The sequence below is a fragment of the Oryctolagus cuniculus genome, chromosome 4 (genome assembly GCF_051225735.1).
Source record: "Oryctolagus cuniculus isolate XC-2025 breed Fujian yellow rabbit chromosome 4, ASM5122573v1, whole genome shotgun sequence".
Taxonomy (NCBI): domain Eukaryota; kingdom Metazoa; phylum Chordata; class Mammalia; order Lagomorpha; family Leporidae; genus Oryctolagus; species Oryctolagus cuniculus.
The window spans coordinates 77,700,041-77,720,387 of NC_142870.1; the positions used below are offsets into that span (position 1 = coordinate 77,700,041).

General features: G+C 39.2%; 1 protein-coding gene across 3 annotated transcripts in view; it reads right to left on the minus strand.

Moving 5' to 3' along the window:
* The window catches only part of POLQ (DNA polymerase theta), a 106,477-nt gene that overhangs the window by 47,353 nt on the left and 38,777 nt on the right, over window positions 1–20,347 (minus strand). For 2 of the 3 annotated variants that reach the window (XM_002716640.6, XM_051859269.3), the window contains 5 exons: window positions 12,142–12,284; window positions 9,155–9,359; window positions 8,697–8,839; window positions 2,592–2,785; window positions 996–1,120 (listed from right to left, as the gene is read on the minus strand). In XM_002716640.6, the coding sequence (XP_002716686.2) occupies window positions 996–1,120; window positions 2,592–2,785; window positions 8,697–8,839; window positions 9,155–9,359; window positions 12,142–12,284 (810 nt within the window). Of the gene's footprint in view, window positions 1–995; window positions 1,121–2,591; window positions 2,786–8,696; window positions 8,840–9,154; window positions 9,360–12,141; window positions 12,285–13,490; window positions 13,599–20,347 lie in introns of those variants that run through there. The other variant, XM_089331768.1, reaches the window with a different exon arrangement.

Here is a 20,347-nt window from a genome sequence, read left to right on the forward strand (position 1 = left end):
TTCTAATCCCGGAATTCACAGTTAGAAACTCAGAGCACATAAATATAAAGCAAACAAGAAACCCTCACCCAAACCTCCCTCCACTTTTTTTTTAACTATCTTCCCTAGTCTAGAGCAGTAAGCTTCTTCCCTATTCTGCCACCTTAGTATCCCAAAAAGTGGAGTTCCCTTTATTATTTTCTTCAAAGAAAGATTGCACAGCTCAACAGCTATCCTCTCTTGAAATAAAAACACCATAGCAGCCAAACACCAAGTCATTAAGAAAGTCACTTCCCTATGAGAACAGTAACCCTAGAGGCAATCGTAGAGAGGCCAGTGAACTGAACAGGAAGTCCCTCCCTCCTTACTACCCTCACCCACATCTTCGCTAAGCACTCCCTGGTACCACAAACCTTCACATGAAACCTCCTACACATTTAAATACACACATCCTATATTAGCCCAGCGTTTCCTGCCTAAGGGCTTATAAGGTTCTGCAGTAAAATCAGGCCTAAAATTTCCTTGTTTGCCTGGTTTAGAGGACATGGAGTTCACATTCATATTTAAAGAAAATCAGAGCTTCCTAAGAAGAGACAATATTTAGAAATCAGAACAATCCAGAAATCCCTCTCCATCCACCATCCTCTGCCTCAATAACAGTACCTTGATGAAAAAATGGAGACCATTGAGAAAGTTGTTCCTCTTGCTTCTTGGTATAGAAGCAAAAAAGAAGAAAAAAAAATAAAAATGAAAGAATAAAAGAAAAAGAAGGAGACAGTCAGCACTCTGCTAAGGAACACAATGATAGTAAGATCCAGACATTCAATTTATTCTTGCCAGTCCTCTGCACCAGGGTATGAGTAGAGAAGAGCAATAGTTTTGGATCTTTTGATTATGACAAGGACAAGACAAAATTATGGCACTTTTAGAGAGGCTTATATTAACATGGAATTAGAAAAAATCTTAACTTGACCTCAAACCGCAGTCTTAAATAAATGTGAAATCCTTTAACTGACCTGCATAAACAGCAGCTGACTGTTGCAAAGACTGAATCTGTCCACGATTGCATCCATATTTCTGGTTAATTTCCTTTAAGGGAACTTCACTGATTAAATCCAACAGCACAAGACTAGTAAAAAACCTAAAAATTAATCACCAGATGTATGGTAAGAGTTCACTTGTGTCTACTATTAAAGTACAATATGTGCTGAAAACAACTAAGAACCAGGCAGCAGAGGGTTTACACACTTGGGGAAAAGTGCTAATATGGATAGGGTTAGTGGACAAAGACTAAGACCAATGTTTGGAAAGCCACTTTCGACAGGCATTAGTGCTAGGTGCTAGAGAAAAAAACTTATCAGTGTGACAAAAAAAAAAAAAAAAATCCCCTATATTTCCATTCTGCAAACAAATAAGACTCAGCTCAAGAAATGTGATTGCTTGTTGAATTCCTTACTCAATGGAGGGTTAAGCTTATGATTATAAAATAAACTGAAAGTAGGTCATTGTAAAAATTTTTCGAAAAAGAATGAGAAAGGAAGGAGAAGCTAGAGTGGGAATGTGGGCAGGAGGGAGACTAGGAAGGGAAGTGTCACTAGGCTCCGAAATCTGTGTATAGGAAATATATGAAATTTGTTCACTTTATATAAATTTAAAAATAGAAAAAACAAAAAGGAATGTGATTGCACAAAACCTAAAGGCAGGATTGATGTACAGTTATTTAATATCTCACTGAAATGACAGAATCTGATCATAAAATCCAGTTTTGATTTGAAAAGAAACAGTGACACAAACAACCCACGTATACAAATTCCTACAAGTTTACACTTGATCATGCTGTAAATAATAGACAATAACACTTTAAGAAAAATAACTTTATATTTCAAAAAGAAACAAAAATTCTTTGAAGCTGTACAATTTCCCTATGTGCATCTTTTAATGCATTCTTTCCTACAAGTAATAAATCATATCTGAGGATTATACAAGGAATAACCGCAAATGAAGCAACAGGAAGTGGGCAGTTCTTCCTAACATATCTTCTTTAAGAAAGGGTGGTGGGGCCAGCGCTGTGGCGCAGCAGGTTAACACCCTGGCCTGAAGCACCGGCATCCCATATGGGCGCCAGTTCCAGACCTGGCTGCTCCACTTCCAATCCAGCTCTCTGCTATGGCCTAGGAAAGCTGTAGAAGATGGCCCAAGTCCTTGAGCCCCTGCACCCATGTGGGAGACCCAGAAGAAGCTCCTGGCTCCTGACTTCAGATCAGCACAGTTCCAGCCATTGCGACCAACTGGAGAGTGAACCAGCAGATGGAAGACTGCTCTCTCTGCCTCTCCTCTCTCTGTGTAACTCTTTCAAATAAATAAATTAATTTTTAAAAAGGAGGTGGTAATTAAATACTCTATTTTTAAAGATACTCATATGCAATGGCTGTTAAACTATTAGCTGCACAAAGAAACTGAAACATCAACAAATTCAGTAAATACGGAAAACTAAAACATTTTACTACAGTCAGCCAAAACTTTTATTTTATTAACAATGAAAGTGACTATACACCTACTGTATGACAGCCACTGTGTTCAATACTGAAAAGCTCAGGCTCCTTGATGTTTACCTTTTATGGATGGCCATCTGCCGATGCTGTCTCTCAGTTCTGGCTATTACTTTTCCTTTCACACAGCGAGCCAAGAATCCTTCTTCAACCCCTACTAGCTCTGCCACCCTTTTCATAGAAGTTGGCAACTTCTCCCATAAACAGAAAAATCGATACCAATCAATAGTAGTCCAATCTTCAAACATAGGTGTAACCTAAAGGGAACATACATCAGTCATCAGCTAAAACTACTGCATAACAGAAGGAACAAAATTATAAAAATAAAAACCATATTAAAGTCAACAGCCTCAAGATTTAGAAAAATTTCTAACTATAATAAAATCTCATTTAGATAGAACCATGATATATTTAAACAATTCACTGCCAGGACAAAAGGGAAAAGAACCACTAAGCACACAAGTGGTGGATATTACAGAACCCTAATTTTAATCATAGGCCATTTGATTGCAAAATTCCAACTTTATGTACAATCCTTAGAATTTTGTAATTTTCAAGAAAGAACTGGGGCCAACGTTGTGGCATAGTGGGTAAAGCCACTGTCTGTAATGCCGGCATCCACATGGAAGTGAGTGCTGCTACACTTCCAACTTAGCTCCATGCTAACAACCAGGGAAAACAGCAGTGCTTGGGTCCCGCACCATGTGGGAGACTCAGAAGAGGCTCCTGGCTGCTTGGTTCTGTCCAGCCAGGGCTGTTGTGGTCATCTGGGGAGGAAACCAGTAAACAGAAGACCTTTCCCTCTCTCTCTGTAAGTGTGACTTTCAAATAAGTAAGGAAAAAAAGAGAAAGAGAAAGAATCAATAAAATAGAAAATGGAGAGGAGGGAGGAATGAATTCTCAGAGTTGTTATATTATTTAAAATGTCCAGGATTAAACAAAAAACTATGAGACATGCAAGAAACAAGAAAGTGTATCCCAAACACAGGTAGAAAAACAGACAAAAGAAATACCTACAAGAGGGCCCATATGTGGAATTAGCAGACAGACATTCAAAGCAGAGGCCTGTGTTGTGGTGCAGAGGGTTAAGCCACTGCTTGCAATACTTACATCCCATATCTCCTGTATTAGAGTACCAGTTTGCATCCCAGTTGCTTCACTTCTGATCTAGCTCCCTGCTAATGCACCCGGAAAGCAACAGAAGATGGCCCTAGTACCTGGGACCCCAACACCCATGTGGGAGACCACGATGGAATTCCAGGCTGCAATCTGGCCCAGCTCAGCCACTGCAGCCATTTGGAGAGTGAACCAACAGATTGAAGATATTTCTCTCACCCTCCTCCTCCTCTTCTCTCTCACCTTCTTTTTCTCTCTCAGACTTGCAAATAAATAAATCTTTTTTTAAAAAAGACTTCAAAGCAGACATTATAAATATAGTCAAAGAACAAAAAAAAGTCAAGCTTAAAAAAGGAAGGCATGATGACAGTCTTAACAAGTATAGAAGATGATTAAAGAGGAAAAAAAAAATTTTAAAGGAGCCAAATCATGATTCTGGAGTTGAAAAACACAATAACTGCCGGCGCCGCAGCTCACTAGGCTAATCCTCCACCTTGCAGCACCGGCACACTGGGTTCTAGTCCTGGTTGGGGCGCCAGATTCTGTCCCGGTCGCTCCTCTTCTAATCCAGCTCAGCTCTCTGCTGTGGCCCAGGAGTGCAGTGGAGGATGGCCCAAATCCTTGGACCCTGCACCCGCATGGGAGACCAGGAGAAGCACCTGGCTCCTGGCTGTGGATCAGCACGGTGCACCGGCCGCAGTGGCCATTGGTGGGTGAACCAACAGAAAAGGAAGACCTTTTTCCCTGTCAAAAAAAAAAAAAAAAAAAAGGAAAAGAAAAACACAATAACTGAATAACTGAAATGAATAATTTGGGGCTGGCGCTGTGGCATAGCAGGTAAAGCTGCCGCCTGCAGCGCCGGGATTGCATATGGGCACCGGTTTGAGTCCCAGCTGCTCCATTTCCAATCCAGCTCTCTGCTCTGGCCTAGGAAAGCAGTAGAAGATGGCCAAAGTCCCTGGGCCCCTGCACCCACATAAGAGACCTGGAAGAAGCTCCTGGTTCCTGGCTTCAGGTCAGCGCAGCTCCGGCCGTTGTGGCCAATTAGGGAATGAACCAGCAGATGGAAGACCTCTCTCTTGTGGCCAATTAGGGAATGAACCAGCAGATGGAAGACCTCTCTCTCTCTCTCTCTGCCTCTCTCTGTAACTTTTTCAAATAAATAAATAAATCTTTAAAAAAAAAAGAACTGAATAATTCACTAGGGAATTTAAAGTGCAAGGATACTTCAAAATTCCTGGAAAAATCAGTTTAAAGGATAAAATCATTTTGGTACAAAAAATAGTTTAAGTCCATGTGTACATTTTTCAAAATAGGGATTTTTATATCAATGTTTTACAGAACCCTAATGTATCTATCTAACTAGCATAAGAAAGAATCATCAAACATGAAGATAATAATATTGACAGAGATTATGCAATCTGAAAGAGAGGGACGAAAAAAAGCAAAAATTAACAGAGCTTCAAGAAATGTGGGAGGACATTAAGTGTACAAATATATGCATAATAAAAGTAGCAGAAGGAAAAAACAGAAACAAAAAAAAATCCTAAGAAATTATGGCAAGAGAATATATTAAAATTTACTCATAAAATATATTATGTAAATTATAAATTAAAACTACACTCAAAAAATATAAAAAAGCTTGACAGTATATGAAGTCATGAAAAGTCAACCAGTCTTATACATTACTGGTAAAATTGGAAAATGATACAAGCTAAAGGACAATTTTAAAAATGAAAATCATTTATTTCCTTTGTACTTCATCAAGCAATCATATCTGAGCTTATCTGTAAAATTTAAACACTGTAGGCACCAAGTTATTTACTACAGCATTCTTTGCCAAATCAAATATCAGAAAAAAATCCTAATGTCCGTTAACAGGGAGCTGATCAAATAAACAATAATACATCTACCTAAACAGTGGAACTGTTCAGCTATACAAAAGAAAAAAATTCTCCATGAATTAATATGGGGTGATTTCCAAGATGGGTGATTTCCAAGATATACTGTTAAAAAGAAAGACGTTATAGAATAATGTAGATAGAATGCTAGCCTCTGTAGATGAAAGCAGATGAAGAACAAATTAATTACTGGATAACTTTTGTAAAATGAAACAAGAAAAGAGATACACATAAAACTTAATGAAATTACTCGGGGCAGGCAATGAGATGTAGCTAGTAAAGCCATTGCCTACAGTGCCAGTATCCTAGATGGGCACCAGTTCTGGTCCAGGCTGCTCCGCTTCCAATCCAGCTCTCTGCTATGGCCTAGGAAAGCAGTAGAAGATGGCCCAAGTCCTTGGGCCCCTGCACCCGTGTGGGAGACCCAGAAGAAGCTCCTGGCTCCTGGCTTCAGATAGGCGCAGCTCCGGCCACTGCAGCCAATTGGAGAGTGAACCAGCAAATGGAAGACCTCTCTCTCGCCTCTCCTTCTCTGTGTAACTTTGACTTTCAAATACATAAATCAATCTTAAAAAAAAAAAAAAAAGAAAGAAAGAAATTACTCACCTGGGAGGGTAGACAGAAAAGATATGCAGGAGTTAGATGCAGGAGTCAGATTTCTCTTTTTTTTTTTTTTTCTTAAAATTTAATTATTTATTTGAAAGGCAGAGTTACAGAGCGGCAGAGGCAGAGAGAGAGACAGAGAGAGGTCTTTACCTGCTACGCCACAGCACCGGCCCCTCTCTACCCCTTTTTAATATAGTTCTGACTTTTCAATCATAAACACTTCAAATATTCATAAAAATAAGATAGTACATGCATACTTCACACATTTTAACTTAAAACATGACTGTATATTTATTTGCCAATATTCTGATCTGGGATCAAGGCCTTGAGAGAGGCAGTCTACTGATTAGAATTCAGTGTCGCAAGGCCGGCGCTGACACCTCAACACCAGCATCCTCTACAGGCTCCGGTTGGAGTCTTGGCTGCTCCACTTCTGATCTGGCCCCCTGCTAATGGCCCAGGTAAGCAGCAGAAGATAGCCCAAGTGCTTGGACCCCTACCTTTTACGTGGCAGACCCAGAAGCTCCTGGCTCCTGGCTTCAGCCTGGCCAGCCCTTGCCACTGGGGCCATTTAGGGAGTGAATCAGTGAATGGAAGACCTCGCTCTGACTCTGCCTCTCCTTCTCTGTAACTCTGACTTCCAAATAAATAATCTTTAAAAAAAAAAAAAAAAAAAAACTACCACTTTCTTAAACTATCTTAACACACTGTCTAGGAAATCATTTCTGCTTTCTAACATGAAGACAGAAACGAAAGGTGACTAAAATAATCAGTGAACAGCAACCTTCCAGTTTTTTTCCCATAAACTTTTTCTGAGTCTTTACAGTTGTCTGTCATCAGCAATTTTTTTTAAATCTAAGATCTATTTATATTCATTTGAGAGGCAGAAATGACAGAGAAGGAAGGGAAAAAGACAGAGCTTGTCCATCCACTCGTTCACTCCCCAAATGTTTCCAAAAGCCAGGGTTGCATCAGGAGGAAGCCAAGAACCAGGATCTCTAGCCAAGTCAACCACATGGGTGACAGGAACCAAGCACTTGGGCCATCATCTACAGCCTTTCCAAAAGCATTAGCCAGAAGCTGGATCAGAAGTGGAATAGCTGGAACTTGAAGGTCACTCAGATACAAGAGTAGGTACCACTCCATCAGCAGTGTTTTTAGTAACTTGCATTCAACCCAATTTTCATGGAAGTAAACTCAAACAGTTTGGGTATAAATGCAACTGACTTCTGAAAGGCATGGGACCACTAACACAAGCATCCAGCCTCACAATGCCCATAATCGGTCTTTGTTTCCCATGGCGATAGGAGCAACCAGGTCATCATGGGAAATGACACATATAATTTTTCTGGGAAATGACACATATAATTTTTCTGGGAGAATGCATTAGATATACTAGATAATATTTATTAAATATTCACTAAGATATCCAGCATCCATCAAAGACTATCAGCCTTGAAGAGGGTATTATTATCTCCACTTCACAAATGAGGAAATGGCACCTTGAGAGAGGCCAAACACTTACCCAAGGTTGCATGGTTGTAACTGAGAAGGCCAAAGCTAAACCAGACCCTAGAGTTCAAATTCTCAACCATCCACTCATAAATAAGACGTCCTCAAGGTCCTGGCAGATGAATGCTAAGACCTGCTTTGAGATTTCTCCCACTTTCTAGGACACAGAACTTTGGGCATATCATCACCAAATGTATCAAAGGTTTACAAGAAAAAAAAAGCACTGTTTAGACATTTCTCCTCTGCTAACTATATAGTGGTTTTTATTGAAACATCACCTGATAAAATTTCTTCATTCTAATGAGAAATCCAATTTTACCCCTCTCTCTCATGTGTTTAACAAAATATATGTATCTTCTCTTAACTAACAAAACAAATTACTGTATTTCTGGTCAAGCTCTTGCCAAAGAATATGACCTCAAACTATTTTATCCAATTTTTATCAATATCTTTGTTAAAAAGAATAATATTCATTGAGAACTATAATGCAAACACTTAAAATTCTTTTTTGCATTTATTATCAAGAATGTAAGTTTCAAATTTTTTTAGTATTAATTTTTCATAAGTAATAAATGCAATACTTTTCTAAATGTGTTTTTTCACTTTATGAATGTTGAGACTAATCACAGTTCCCTCTTTATTTACTGGAACTCCAAACAAAAGTTTGCAAGAGCACCTATACACGACTTAATGGCATGCCAGCTTAGGTACCAGCCTTTGCTTGGGTTTTCACACTATGATCTGATCTTCAGTTTTCAGATAACCCAGTGCCCTTTGCTATTCACTTATTTAATGTGGGATAAATTTTTTTAAGCTACCTCAAATCCTTTTTGAAAGGGGACTGGAGAAAACAGATTAAAAAGTCTCTAAAACATTTAGCTAATTTGAAAAATTTTTTTTCTTACCTCTTTTCTATTCCTACAAATCTGGTCAAGAAACAGACAAGACAGTGCCTGAGAGTAGCTTTGATGCTCAGGATTTTATTTTTTTCCCTCCATTTTCTCTTATAATAGTTCAAAAAAATAGAACTTACAAGATAAACAATATGAAGGTCATTCTCTAAAACAAAACCCTTCATTGCTCTTTGGAGGTCAGCAAAAATATCTAAGGTATCAGTTGGAGAAAGTGAAGAAGAAAGAGTAGCCGAACCCAGCTGTGTTGGATGATATATCTTTCCTGGTGGGGAAACAGAGGATCAAATGTTAAAAATAAAACAAAGCACTGTTCTTCTGTATTCCATAATTAACCTCCCTGATTCTGACAAACCATTCAAACAAAACTTAAGCCAACATATGTAAATTTATGAGCAGGCTTTATGCTAATTGTCTAAAGTTGCTGAACTATGAGTCGATACATTGCTTGAAAAATCAATTTCCTTTTATACTCCTTGAAAAGCTGATTTCCTTTTATACAGCAGTCTTACACATTCTAAATCAGCAAAAATGAAAAGATGGAAAAGTGAGTAATTTGCAACTAAGAAGTCACATTTACCTTCTGTTCCATCACTGGCTTCTGTAATCTGGATGAATTCATTTTCTAACAGCCACATCACACAAGCCTCAATTGCTCCAAGTTGACCAGAATCTTGATTTCTCTGAATTCCCTGCTTTCCTTCTTTCATACTTGCAGCCAAAAACGTGCAAGATGCATAAGTCTCCATATCTTGTGATGTACTTGCCACTCTGCCAACTATAATCTGAAATAAATGTTCGAAAAATTTTGTAAAATTTTAATAAGACATTCAGGCCTGGCATCATAGCATAATGGGAAAAGTCACCACCTGCCCCACCGCCATGCCATTTGTGTGCCAGTTCAAGTCCCAGGGGCTGTTCCACTTCCAATGCAGTCCCCTGCTAATGCTCCAGGGAAAGCTGCAGAAGACAGCCCAAGTACTTTGGCTCCTGCCACCCATGTGGGGGCTCTAAGATGAGGCTTCTGGCTCCTGGCTTTAGCTTGGCCCAGCCCCAGAGACTGTGGCCATTTGGGGAGTGAACTAGCAGATGGAAGACCTCTCTTTCTAACTCTGCCTCTCAGAATAATATAAATCTTGGGGCCGGAGCCATGGCACAGTAGGTTAATCCTCTATTTGCAATACCAGCATCCCATATGGGTGCCAGTTCTAGTCCCAGCTGCTACTCTTCTGATCCAGCTCCCTGCTATGCACTGGGAAAGCAGTGGAAGATGGCCCAAGCCCTTGGTCCCCTGCACCTGCACAGAGAGACCTGGAAGAAGCTCTTGGCTCCTGGCTTTGGATTGGCCCAGCTCTGACCATTGTGGCCATTTGGGGAGTGAACTAGCAAATGGAAGACCTCTCTCTTCAGCCTAGCCCAGACCTGGTTGCTGTGACCATTTGGGGAGTAAATCAGTAGATGAAAGATTCTCTCTCTCTCTTTCCCTCCCTCCCTCTCTCCCTCCCTCCATCTTTCCATCACTCTTTCAAATAAATAAAACTTAAAAAAAAAAAAAATCACAGTATGTTAAGGTACACTCTCTGTTAATTCTTCCAACATTATTCATTGTAAATGTAGATAACATCTACTGAAATATGAAAACTTTTCCTTAAAAGTAGAAAAAAATTTCTTGCAAACAAAATACAATTAATCATTATCCATCTGAAACTTTGGAAGCAATAACAGATATAAAAGAGGTAGTGATGGCTCGTGGTCATGAACCAAATCAGTTCTCTCAGTCCTCCCTCTCAGATACGTGGGCATGTAAGAATGCTACTATCAAATATTCTTTCTGGGTGAGAATAAGTGCAGAAAAGGATGAAGTCAGTCATGTCTTCTGGATATCATTTTGCACAATGATCCTATTAAATACATATACTAATTTTCTTCTTGCCTTCCTTCACTTAATATATGGTGGACACATCAAATAATCATAACAGAGCTATCTCCTTTCTAATAACCATAAAAAATGGGCTTAGCAAAATTTTCAAGATTTTATTTATTTATTTATTTGAGAGGTAGAATTTATAGACAGCGAGAGGGAGAGACAGAGAGAAAGGTCTTCCGTCCACTTGTTCACTCCCCACATGGCAGCAACAGCCAGAGTTGCACCGGTCCAAAGCCAGGAACCAGGAGCTTCTTCCAGGCCTCCCACATGGGTGCAGTGGCCCAAGCACTTGGGCCATCCTCCACTGCTTTCCCAGGCCACAGCAGAGAGCTGGACTGGAAGAGGGGCAGCTGGGACTAGAACCGCCGCCCATATGGGTTGCTGGCACTGCAGGCAGAGGATTAACCTACTGCACCACGGAGTCAGCCCATGGCTCAGCATAATTTAATAATAATATTTAGCTTTTCCCAACCATTTCTTATTACTAATAGTACTATAGTAAACATTCCAGTACATTTAACTTCATGTAATTTCACAGATGTACCCCTAGATAAAATTCCTAGAGATAAAACTGCTAGACAAATGGGAATGTACTGGTCAGCTTGCCCCCTGAGAGTTTCATTAGCAAGAGAATATGAAAGTGCCTACATCCTACATCCTCACCAACCCTGTTAGCAAGCATTTTCATCTTTTTCTCAAACTAACAGTTAAGGAGGAGGGAGAGTACAGTTACAGGTACCAGAATGACCAGCACTTTTACTGTCCAATACCACAGCAGGCTAGCATATGCCCAGAAAACCTTTCTGAATGGACACATGAAACACTGGGCCGGCATTACCTTTGAGGACTCTGAAGAGAAAATGGTTTTATTTTTCACTTTAGATTTTCTTATATTGTTCAAAACTTCTAATCATAGGTATTTATAACTTCACTTCATTTTATTTTAATGTCATCAGATATTATACGGAACTAGGGCCCATTTTTGTCACCTCTTCTTTCAATAAAAAAATAATAAAGAATATCTAAAAACTAATAAGTCATCCGGCATTTAGTTTTTAATCATGGTTTTGAAACAGACTGATACAGTACTAACTATATGAAGCTCCAGACATTATATACACATACATATATTATTTATATATGTATATAAGTATACAAAATTTTTTGCATTTGTAGAAAATATCTACCAGAAATCACAATAGATTCAAGTTTGGGAAGGCTATAACTATAATAAAGTTATGAAGAAACAGAGTTAAGATTCTTCACATACTGAAGTTCTACTATAAAACTGGTATAAAACAGCAAATGATGGGGCCAGCGTTGTAGCATAGCAGGCTGCTCCACTCCCCATACAGCTCTCTGCTATTGGGCCAGGAAAACAGTGGAAAATGTCCCAGGTTCTTGGGCTCTTGTACCCACATGGGAGACCTGACTGAAGCTCCAGACTCCTAACTTCAACCTGGCCCAGCTCCAGCCATTGTAGCGATTTAGGAAGTAAACTAGCAGATGGAAGATCAATCTCTCTCTCTCCCTCCTTCTCTCTGTCTTTCCTTCTCTGTAACTCTGCTTTTCAAATAAATTACAATAAATCTTAAAAAAAAAAAAAAGAGCACATGATAATTTAGTAAACCATCTCTTACCTCCAGAATAGCCCGAACCATGCTGGCAGTTACTTCTTCTCCTTCTAGTTTTCGCAGACAGCTACGAACAGGTTTGAGAGATCCCTGAAGTAGAGCTACGCCTTTTGATTTCTCAGAGTTCTTACAAACTAAGATACTCTCACCTATAACCAAAAACCATACATTTACAAAATGCCAATGCATTTCCATAAGATACTTGCTAAAACGTTGGCTTACTTATTTAAACAAAACTAAGAGATGATAGTGGTTGTCACAGGATTATGGCTAATGTCTTCAAAAAAATGTTTTTAAAACCTTGGCAGCAAGGACATGCTACTCCAAAATATGCTACTTCAGCATAAGGCTTATTTTGAGCAGAAGGCATCCTAAAAACAACGCATACTTCTTGCTGTGGAGATGCTTCCCCTTCCCTCTCCTGGGAGAGAGAGGTCGGCACTGAAAGGATCTGCGTAAACCTTACTAAAACAACCCTTACCTCCCACTACTTTCCCCAATATATTCATCTTCTCACAATTCCTGTCCTTAGAAGCCCAAACACCATTTCCTCTGTTCTGTCACTTCTCTCAATTTATTGCCTTTTGTTCAAGTAATTCATAACACTGCAGGTCTAACAGCAATTTCGGTCTTATTTTTTATAAAGGCCCCCAGACACATAAAAATTAAATATTAACATCAAATAAAATTGACACGCATTTTCATTTTAACTAACAGTCCCCAGCTGCAGAACCAAAGAAAGTGAAGGAAAAGATTTTTCTTCCCTAACAAGATTAACCATTACAATTGTATAATCAAATTAATACAGGTACAGTGTAAAATTCCAATGCAATTTATTACTAGTTATGTATTATGATAAATTTAAAAATACTGACAGATAGCTAACAATTATAACTTTACTCGTAAAATTTTTAGGTTATTCTGATAATCAAATGAAGAAAAATACACAAAAACACTTGTAAATTAAAATACACAGAGAGGTTCCAAGATGGCAAAGTAAGGAGGGAGCTTACTGCTCTGTCTCGGAGAGAGTAGCTTAAAAAAAGTGGAGAGAGTGCAGTCTCAGGCAAGAGTTAGGGAGAAAACGACAGAGGAAATGCTACATAAATTAGAGGGACACAATGGACCCACGTGGACAGTGTGGACATCACAGCTCAGTACTCCAGCAGCCAAGAGCTTCTGAACCTGCATGGGATACTGAAGTGAGACCAGACTGCAGCAGCCCAAGCCACTGGCAATAAAACTGCTGGAAAACCCTTGAAGGACTCCAGTGTGGAGCCCCATGGGGGATAGTGTACCTGTCAAACTAGAGAAGAAAAAAAAAAAAAAAAAAAACTTTCTCTCTCCCCAATCACCTTAAAAGGAGTCCTGTAACAAGGCAACAGAGCAGGCGCCATTTGGGCATCCGTTACAGGGGCGCCAGCATGTGTTTGAGCCCAGCAATCAGCCGAGTGGAAACTCCTGACTGGTGGGGAGAACTAACAGTGAGCTCAGTGCTTGTAAATGTGGGAGGCTTGTGTGCCAGAACTATTAAAAAAAAAAAAACTGAGGCTATGTGGGAGGACTCACAGAGTGGCTGGGACTTTAGGCAGTCACTGTGGGAGATTCCACACACTCAGGGCTTCCTGGTTAGCTGTTAAGGGACATTGTTGGAGAATTTGAGCTTATACTGAAGACTGCACAGATCCTTTGTGTGGTCCTTGGGATAGAGCAGACAAATTAACACCCACTGGGGCAGGTGCTCAGGCACTGGTCTCCTTTGAGGAGAGGAGCTCAGCTGAGCAGAATAAATCTCCCTTCTGATTAGAAAAAAAAAAAAAGGAGGTTTACAGCACTAAACCTGAGAGTGTCACTTTAGGCATGCCCTTCACCCTGGAGTACTGAACAGCGCTCCCTGGCCACACCCACCACACACCTCTAGATATTCACTGAAAATAGACACTCCACATATCTACAGAGACCCCAAATCTCATTAAGCTGGGTGATAAAAATGTCATCTTAAGTGTTAAAGTGATCACATTAAGTGTTAAAGTGAACATATAAATAGGATTAAGTATTAAAATAACCATATAAATAGAATCAAGTCTGGGGTAATTATAATTGATAGAATTAAAAAGGAGAGACTCTTCCAAGATGAGAAGCAGTCCACACAGCAGACTCATAGAATGACAAATGCTTTAAGTAACACTCTGACCTCAAAATCAGCAGACTCATAGAATCACAGATGTCCTATACAGCACTCTGGCCTCAGAATCAGCCCTTAAGGCATTCAGATCTGGCTGAAAAGCCCGTGAGAGTATTGTAGGCATGGAAAGCCAAGATACTCTGGCAAAAAAAAAAAAAAAAAAAAAAAAAACAAACCTAAATGAAAGATCTCTGCCAGTGAGATACCATTGGGAAGAACAGGCCATCAAAGAAGGAGGTACCTTTCTCTGAAGGGAGGAGAGAACTTCCACTTTGACTATGACCCTGTCAGAATAAGATTGAAGTTGGCGAACTCAAAAGGCTTCCATAGCCTTGGCAACTCATGACTAGAGCCTAGGGTGATTACTGACGCCATAAATAAGAGTGTCAAATTGTTAAGTTAACAACAGGAGTCACTGTGTACTTACTCCTCATGTGGGATCTCTGTCCTTAATGTGTTGTCCAATGTGAAGTAATGCTATAACTAGTACTGAAACAGTATTTTACACTTTATGTTCTGTGTGGGTGCAAACTGATGAAATCTTAATATATACTAAATTGATCTTCTGTATATAAAGATAATTGAAAATGAATCTTGATGCAAATGGAATGGGAGAGGGAGCGGGAGATGGGATGGTTGCGGGTGGGAGGGAGGTTATGGGGGGGAGCCATTGTAATCCATAAACTGTACTTTGGAAATTTATATTTACTAAATAAAAGTTTAAAAAAAAGAAATTAATAAAAAAAATCAGCACTTAAGGCTTTCTGGTCTGGTTGAAAAGCCCATGAGAGCATTTCAAGCATGGAAAGTCAAGACACTGAGACAAAAAAAAAATATTCTACATGAAGGATGTCTGTGAAAGATCCCAAAGGAAAGAAGTGGCCATCAAATAAGGATGACTTTTCTCTAAAGGAAGAAGAGAACTCCCACTTTGCTTATGGCTTTGTCTAAATATTGACAGAGTTTGTGGATTCAAAAGCTTCTATAGCCTAGGCAGCTCACGTCAAGAGCCTTGGGTAGTCACTGGCATCATACATGAGAGTGTTAGTTGTTAAATTAACAACAGGAGTCACTGTGCACTAACTCCCCATGCAAGACCTCTATCCTGAACGAGTTAGTTGTATTATGAGAATTAACTATGATACTTGTTCTCAAACAGCTTGTGTGTGTGTGTGCCTGTGTGTGCAAATTGTTGAAACCTTTACTTAGTATAAAGTTGGTCTTCTGTGTAGAAAGTTAATTGAAAATGAATCTAAATGGAGAATGGGACTGGCAAGGGGAGAAGGAGGAAGGGGAGAGGGAGGAGGTGGAGAGGTGGGAAGGCGGATATGGTAGGAAAAAGTAACTATTCCTAAAGTGGTACTTACAAAATTTATATTCCTTAAAAAATTACACATTTAATTTTTTTAAATGTAAAAAAAAATACAAACATGAAGTTTTTAAAACGCAGGGGCAGGCATTGGCCTAGCAGTTATGACACTGGTTAAAATGTCCATACTCCATGTCAGTATGACTCAATTCAAATTCCATCTCTGGCTCCCAAAACCAGCTTTCTGCTAAAAAGGATCCTAGGAGGCAGCAGGTGATAGCTTAAGTAGTTGGGTCCCTGCTACCCATGTGGGAGACAAGGACGGAGTACCTCCCTCCTGGCTTCTCCCTGGCTTAGCCATGTCTCAAGAACCTCAACTTAGCAACGATCAACAGACAAGAACTGCTTTGTGGGATCTCGAATACTTGGGAATAATCCTGGAGCATTTGAAAAGAACACAGAACTGGAAGAGGAAACACACACATACACACACTGGGTAAGAGAGTCTCATTTTTTTGACTGTGTTGTGCCTTCCCCTCCTTAAAGTCAGCACAGCATGGCACAAAGAGGAATCTCCAGGGTTCATGGTTTCTACTATCAATTTCTACAGGTAAACCAGAGTTAACCGCCCAGCTACCTCACCTGGGATGAGGCAAAACAAAGCAAGGAGATAGTACTCACAGAGACCTGTGCACAGATCTTGGTAGTAAGTTCTGTGTACTGGCTACCAGTGGCATTCAGAGAGACCATTCACAACATGTCCTTCCCATAGAGCTGGGCTTGTCACTCCCAAAAGTTGTGGGAAATTCAGGCTGGCTTAAATTCCTGTATGGTGGGCCTCTAAGCTCACCCAAGGAACTACCAAGGAAGAGAAACAACTACAAGGCATTTCAGCAACACACAGCAGCTAGTTCTCCCACATCGAAGCATTTAAATAATGCTTGGCTCAACCTCAAGGCCCATCAGGTACCTCGTGTATCAGGGAGGCAATTTTCAGCCACACATTTCCACTGAGGATAGCAGATGATCCCATCCATTCCATGCAATAATTCCCATCTAATCTCGGGGCCCAACCTGCAACACCAATCAAATGCGGATCTCAATAGCAATTCCACCTGGCCAAGGAATATACCTCAGGCTCCAGCCCAATCAGAGGTGATTACAGTACCCAGTTACCAACTCTGACTAAACTGCTCACCTGGCAGTGGAGCGCAGCCAGCAATCCCATTTGAAACCAGAGCCAAGGAGCATTCCTCTGTCTACAGAACTCAAAAACAAGTTCTGCCAGCCCAGGATCATTATCAGCTGGCTCATTCAGAAACAAAAGCTAGGCTAATAAGTGAAACTCGACCTATGCCAAACATCATTAAAATCCACAACATGTGACAATCTCTCAAATATGCAGAAACCATGAAAACACACAAGGATTACCAACTCAGAAAATCAGCACAACTCCAGAAAAACTAACAGAGATCCAACAATAGACCCTAGGAAAAAAAATCTATGAAATCACAAAGAATTAAGAATAATACTCTTAAGTTGCATGAACTAAGGACTACAGGAAGAAAATACATGAAATTTGGAAAACAAAGCAAGAAGTTTGAATATGAAATAGAAACAATTTAAAACCAAATAGAAATTCTAGAAATGAGGAATACAACGATTACACTGAAAAATGTAACAGAAAGCCTCAAAATCAGGCTTGAACAAGTAGAATACTGGGGTTGGTGTACTGATGTGGTGGATAAAGGCCACTGCCTACAAAGCCAGCATCTCATGTGGGCTCAGGTTCAGGTCCTGGCTGCTCCATTTCAGATCCAGCTCCCTGCTGGTGGCCTGGGAAAGGCAGCAGAGGATGGCCCAAGTGCTTGGGTCTCTGCACCCATGTGGGAGATCTGGAAGAAGCTCCTGACTCCTAGCTTTGGATTGGCCCAGCTCCAGCCACTGCAGCCATTTGGGGAGTGAACCAACGGATGGAAGACCTCTCTCTGTGTCTCTCCCTCTCACTGTTTGTATGTCTACATCTCAAATAAATAATAAATAAATTCTTAAAAAAATAAAGGGGCAAGAAACTTATTTAAAGCAATAATGGTTCAAAATGACCCAAATCTAGGGAGAAATAATAACCACCTGGTGTAAGAAACATGAGAAGTCCCCATCAAAGTCAACCTAAAAAGGAGTTCACCCAGGCAAAAATAATCAAACTATCAAAAACTAAAAAAAAAAAATTCTGAAAGCATCAAGAGATAAGAAACATATCACATACAAAATGTAGAAATTAAGCAACATGCTTCTGGACAACCAATGTGTTAAAAAAGGAAATCAACAGGGAATCAAAACATACCCTGAGAAATATGGCAATGCAAATAGAATACACCAATACTTATAAAATACAGTAAAAGCATTGCTAAGTGGAAAATTTGTAGCCATAAATGCCTATATCAAAACTAAAAAGGAGGGGCGAGCACTGTGGCACAGTGAAGTGTTGGCATCCCATATGGGCACCAGTTCGAGACCCGGCTGCTCCACTTCAGATCCAGCTTTCTGCTGTGGCATGGGAAAGCAGTAGAAAATGGCCCAAATCCTCGGGCTCCTGCACCCGCGTGGGAGTCCTGGAAGAAGCTCCTGGCTTCTCTCAAACAGCAACCCACATCACAACGAACAAGAAAAAGAATTAACTAAATCAAAATTTACCAGAAAATGAAGATCAAAGCAGAAATAAATGGACACTAGAAAAATAGAAAATAAAATCAAAAATTGGTTTTTTGAAGATATTTAAAATCAATAAATCATTAAGTAGGCCAAGAAAAACACAAAGCAGACAAATAAAATCAGAACTGAAAGAAGAAAAATTGTAACTGAAAAATACAAGAGGTCTTCAAAAAGCTTGTGGAAAAGGTATATTATCAAAAAGCAATGTGTGCATTCCAACATTTTTAAACACCAAAATAAACATCTTTTAGTTCCATTTTTCCACAAGCTTTTTGAAGTTCCTTCATACACTTAAATACCAACAAAATGGATAACCTGGAAGAAACAGATAAATTCCTGAACACATAACTTAACAAGATCAAATCATGAAGAAACAGAAAATCTGAACAGGTCAATAACAAGCATGCAGATTGAATCATCAATGAAAATTCTCCACTCAAAGAGAAGTCTAGGATCTAATGGCTTTACTGCTGAATTCTAACAAACACTGGAAGAACTAATATCATTCCTTCTCAAAATTTTACAAAAAAACTAAAAAGGAGGAAAAACGTTCACATTTACAAGACTAATATTACTAATAAAAAAGCTAAATAACAAGAAAGGAAAATTACAGGCCAATATCAACTGATGAACATATATGCAATAATCCTCAACCAAATACCAGTGCACCAAATTCAACAGCACAATAGAACAATCAATCAACACAATGAAATGGAATTTATCCCAGGAATGCAGAGATGGTTAAACATATGTGAATATATAAACTTGATACACCCCATTAGCAGAATGAAGGACAAAAATCACATGTTCATCTCACTAAATGCACAACGGGCATTTAACAAAATTTAACATCTTTTAATCATAAAAAAAGAAACTTCCAACAGATTAAGTATGGGAAGGAATGTAATTCAACACAATAAAAGCCATATTTGACAAACCTACAGAAAACATTACTCACATCACTTCTCGGCCTTTTGGCTAAGATCAAGTATAGATAACAGTACACATTACTCCTTCCTTATCCTTGGGGATATAATCTAACACCCCAAGTGGATAACTGAAACCAAAGGTTCTACCCAATCCTATATATACTATGTTTTGCTCCAATACATACATATCTATGAGTTTTAATTTATAAATTAAGCACAATAAGACATTAATAAAAACAACTAATAACATAAGATAATTACAATAATATACTAAAATAAAAGTTACTGAAAGCTTTTGTTTTTCAAGTCACACTCTTTCCTCCTCCAGCCTTTATTGGAATAGTTTAAAATTACATTTCTATTTTCTAGGATTTCAGTTGCTTTTTCCATCTGACTTTTAAAAACTAATTACAGCAAATGAAACACAGTTGCCTAAGTATTAGAGTATACAAAAATAACATCTTGATTTCTGTGAAAATGCATTTCTCTGCAATTCCTGAATAGCTCCAAATTATGCTAACTCTGAGCACTGATGTTTACCTTGGGTTTTTGATTTAATCTTTGAAAAAATGTGTTCTAAATCTTTACCATCACCATCTGTATGTCCAGCATCAACGTTGTGAGAAGTTGTTCCTGTTTAGGCTTTTATCTTCATTTCTCTTGCATAGCCACTAACATGCATGTTTGTCTTCATTTTGTTCACTCCCACTCAACTGTATGGTCTATGAGGGCCTCATGCAGATGTTACTTCACGTTATTTAATAGCTACCGAGGTCACACAATCTAAGGCCATCATTATGCTAAATTATTTACAGAAACTAATACACACGTCCAGAATCGGTTTTACCTCCATATTCAAGAAACCCACAATGGGTATATTGGTCTGACAAAGCTCTTCCCAAGTACCCATCTCTATTCACTAATGGTGCAGAAAGGGGGTTCTTTAACAAAGCATAACACCTCTACCTAATTAAACATCAACTTTTTTGGTTTGTTTAAACGCAGAAAGTCATATTTTCTCACCCCTTTCCTCCTATTACACAGCAAGTAAAGCTCACAGTCCTGGGAGTAGCCTCT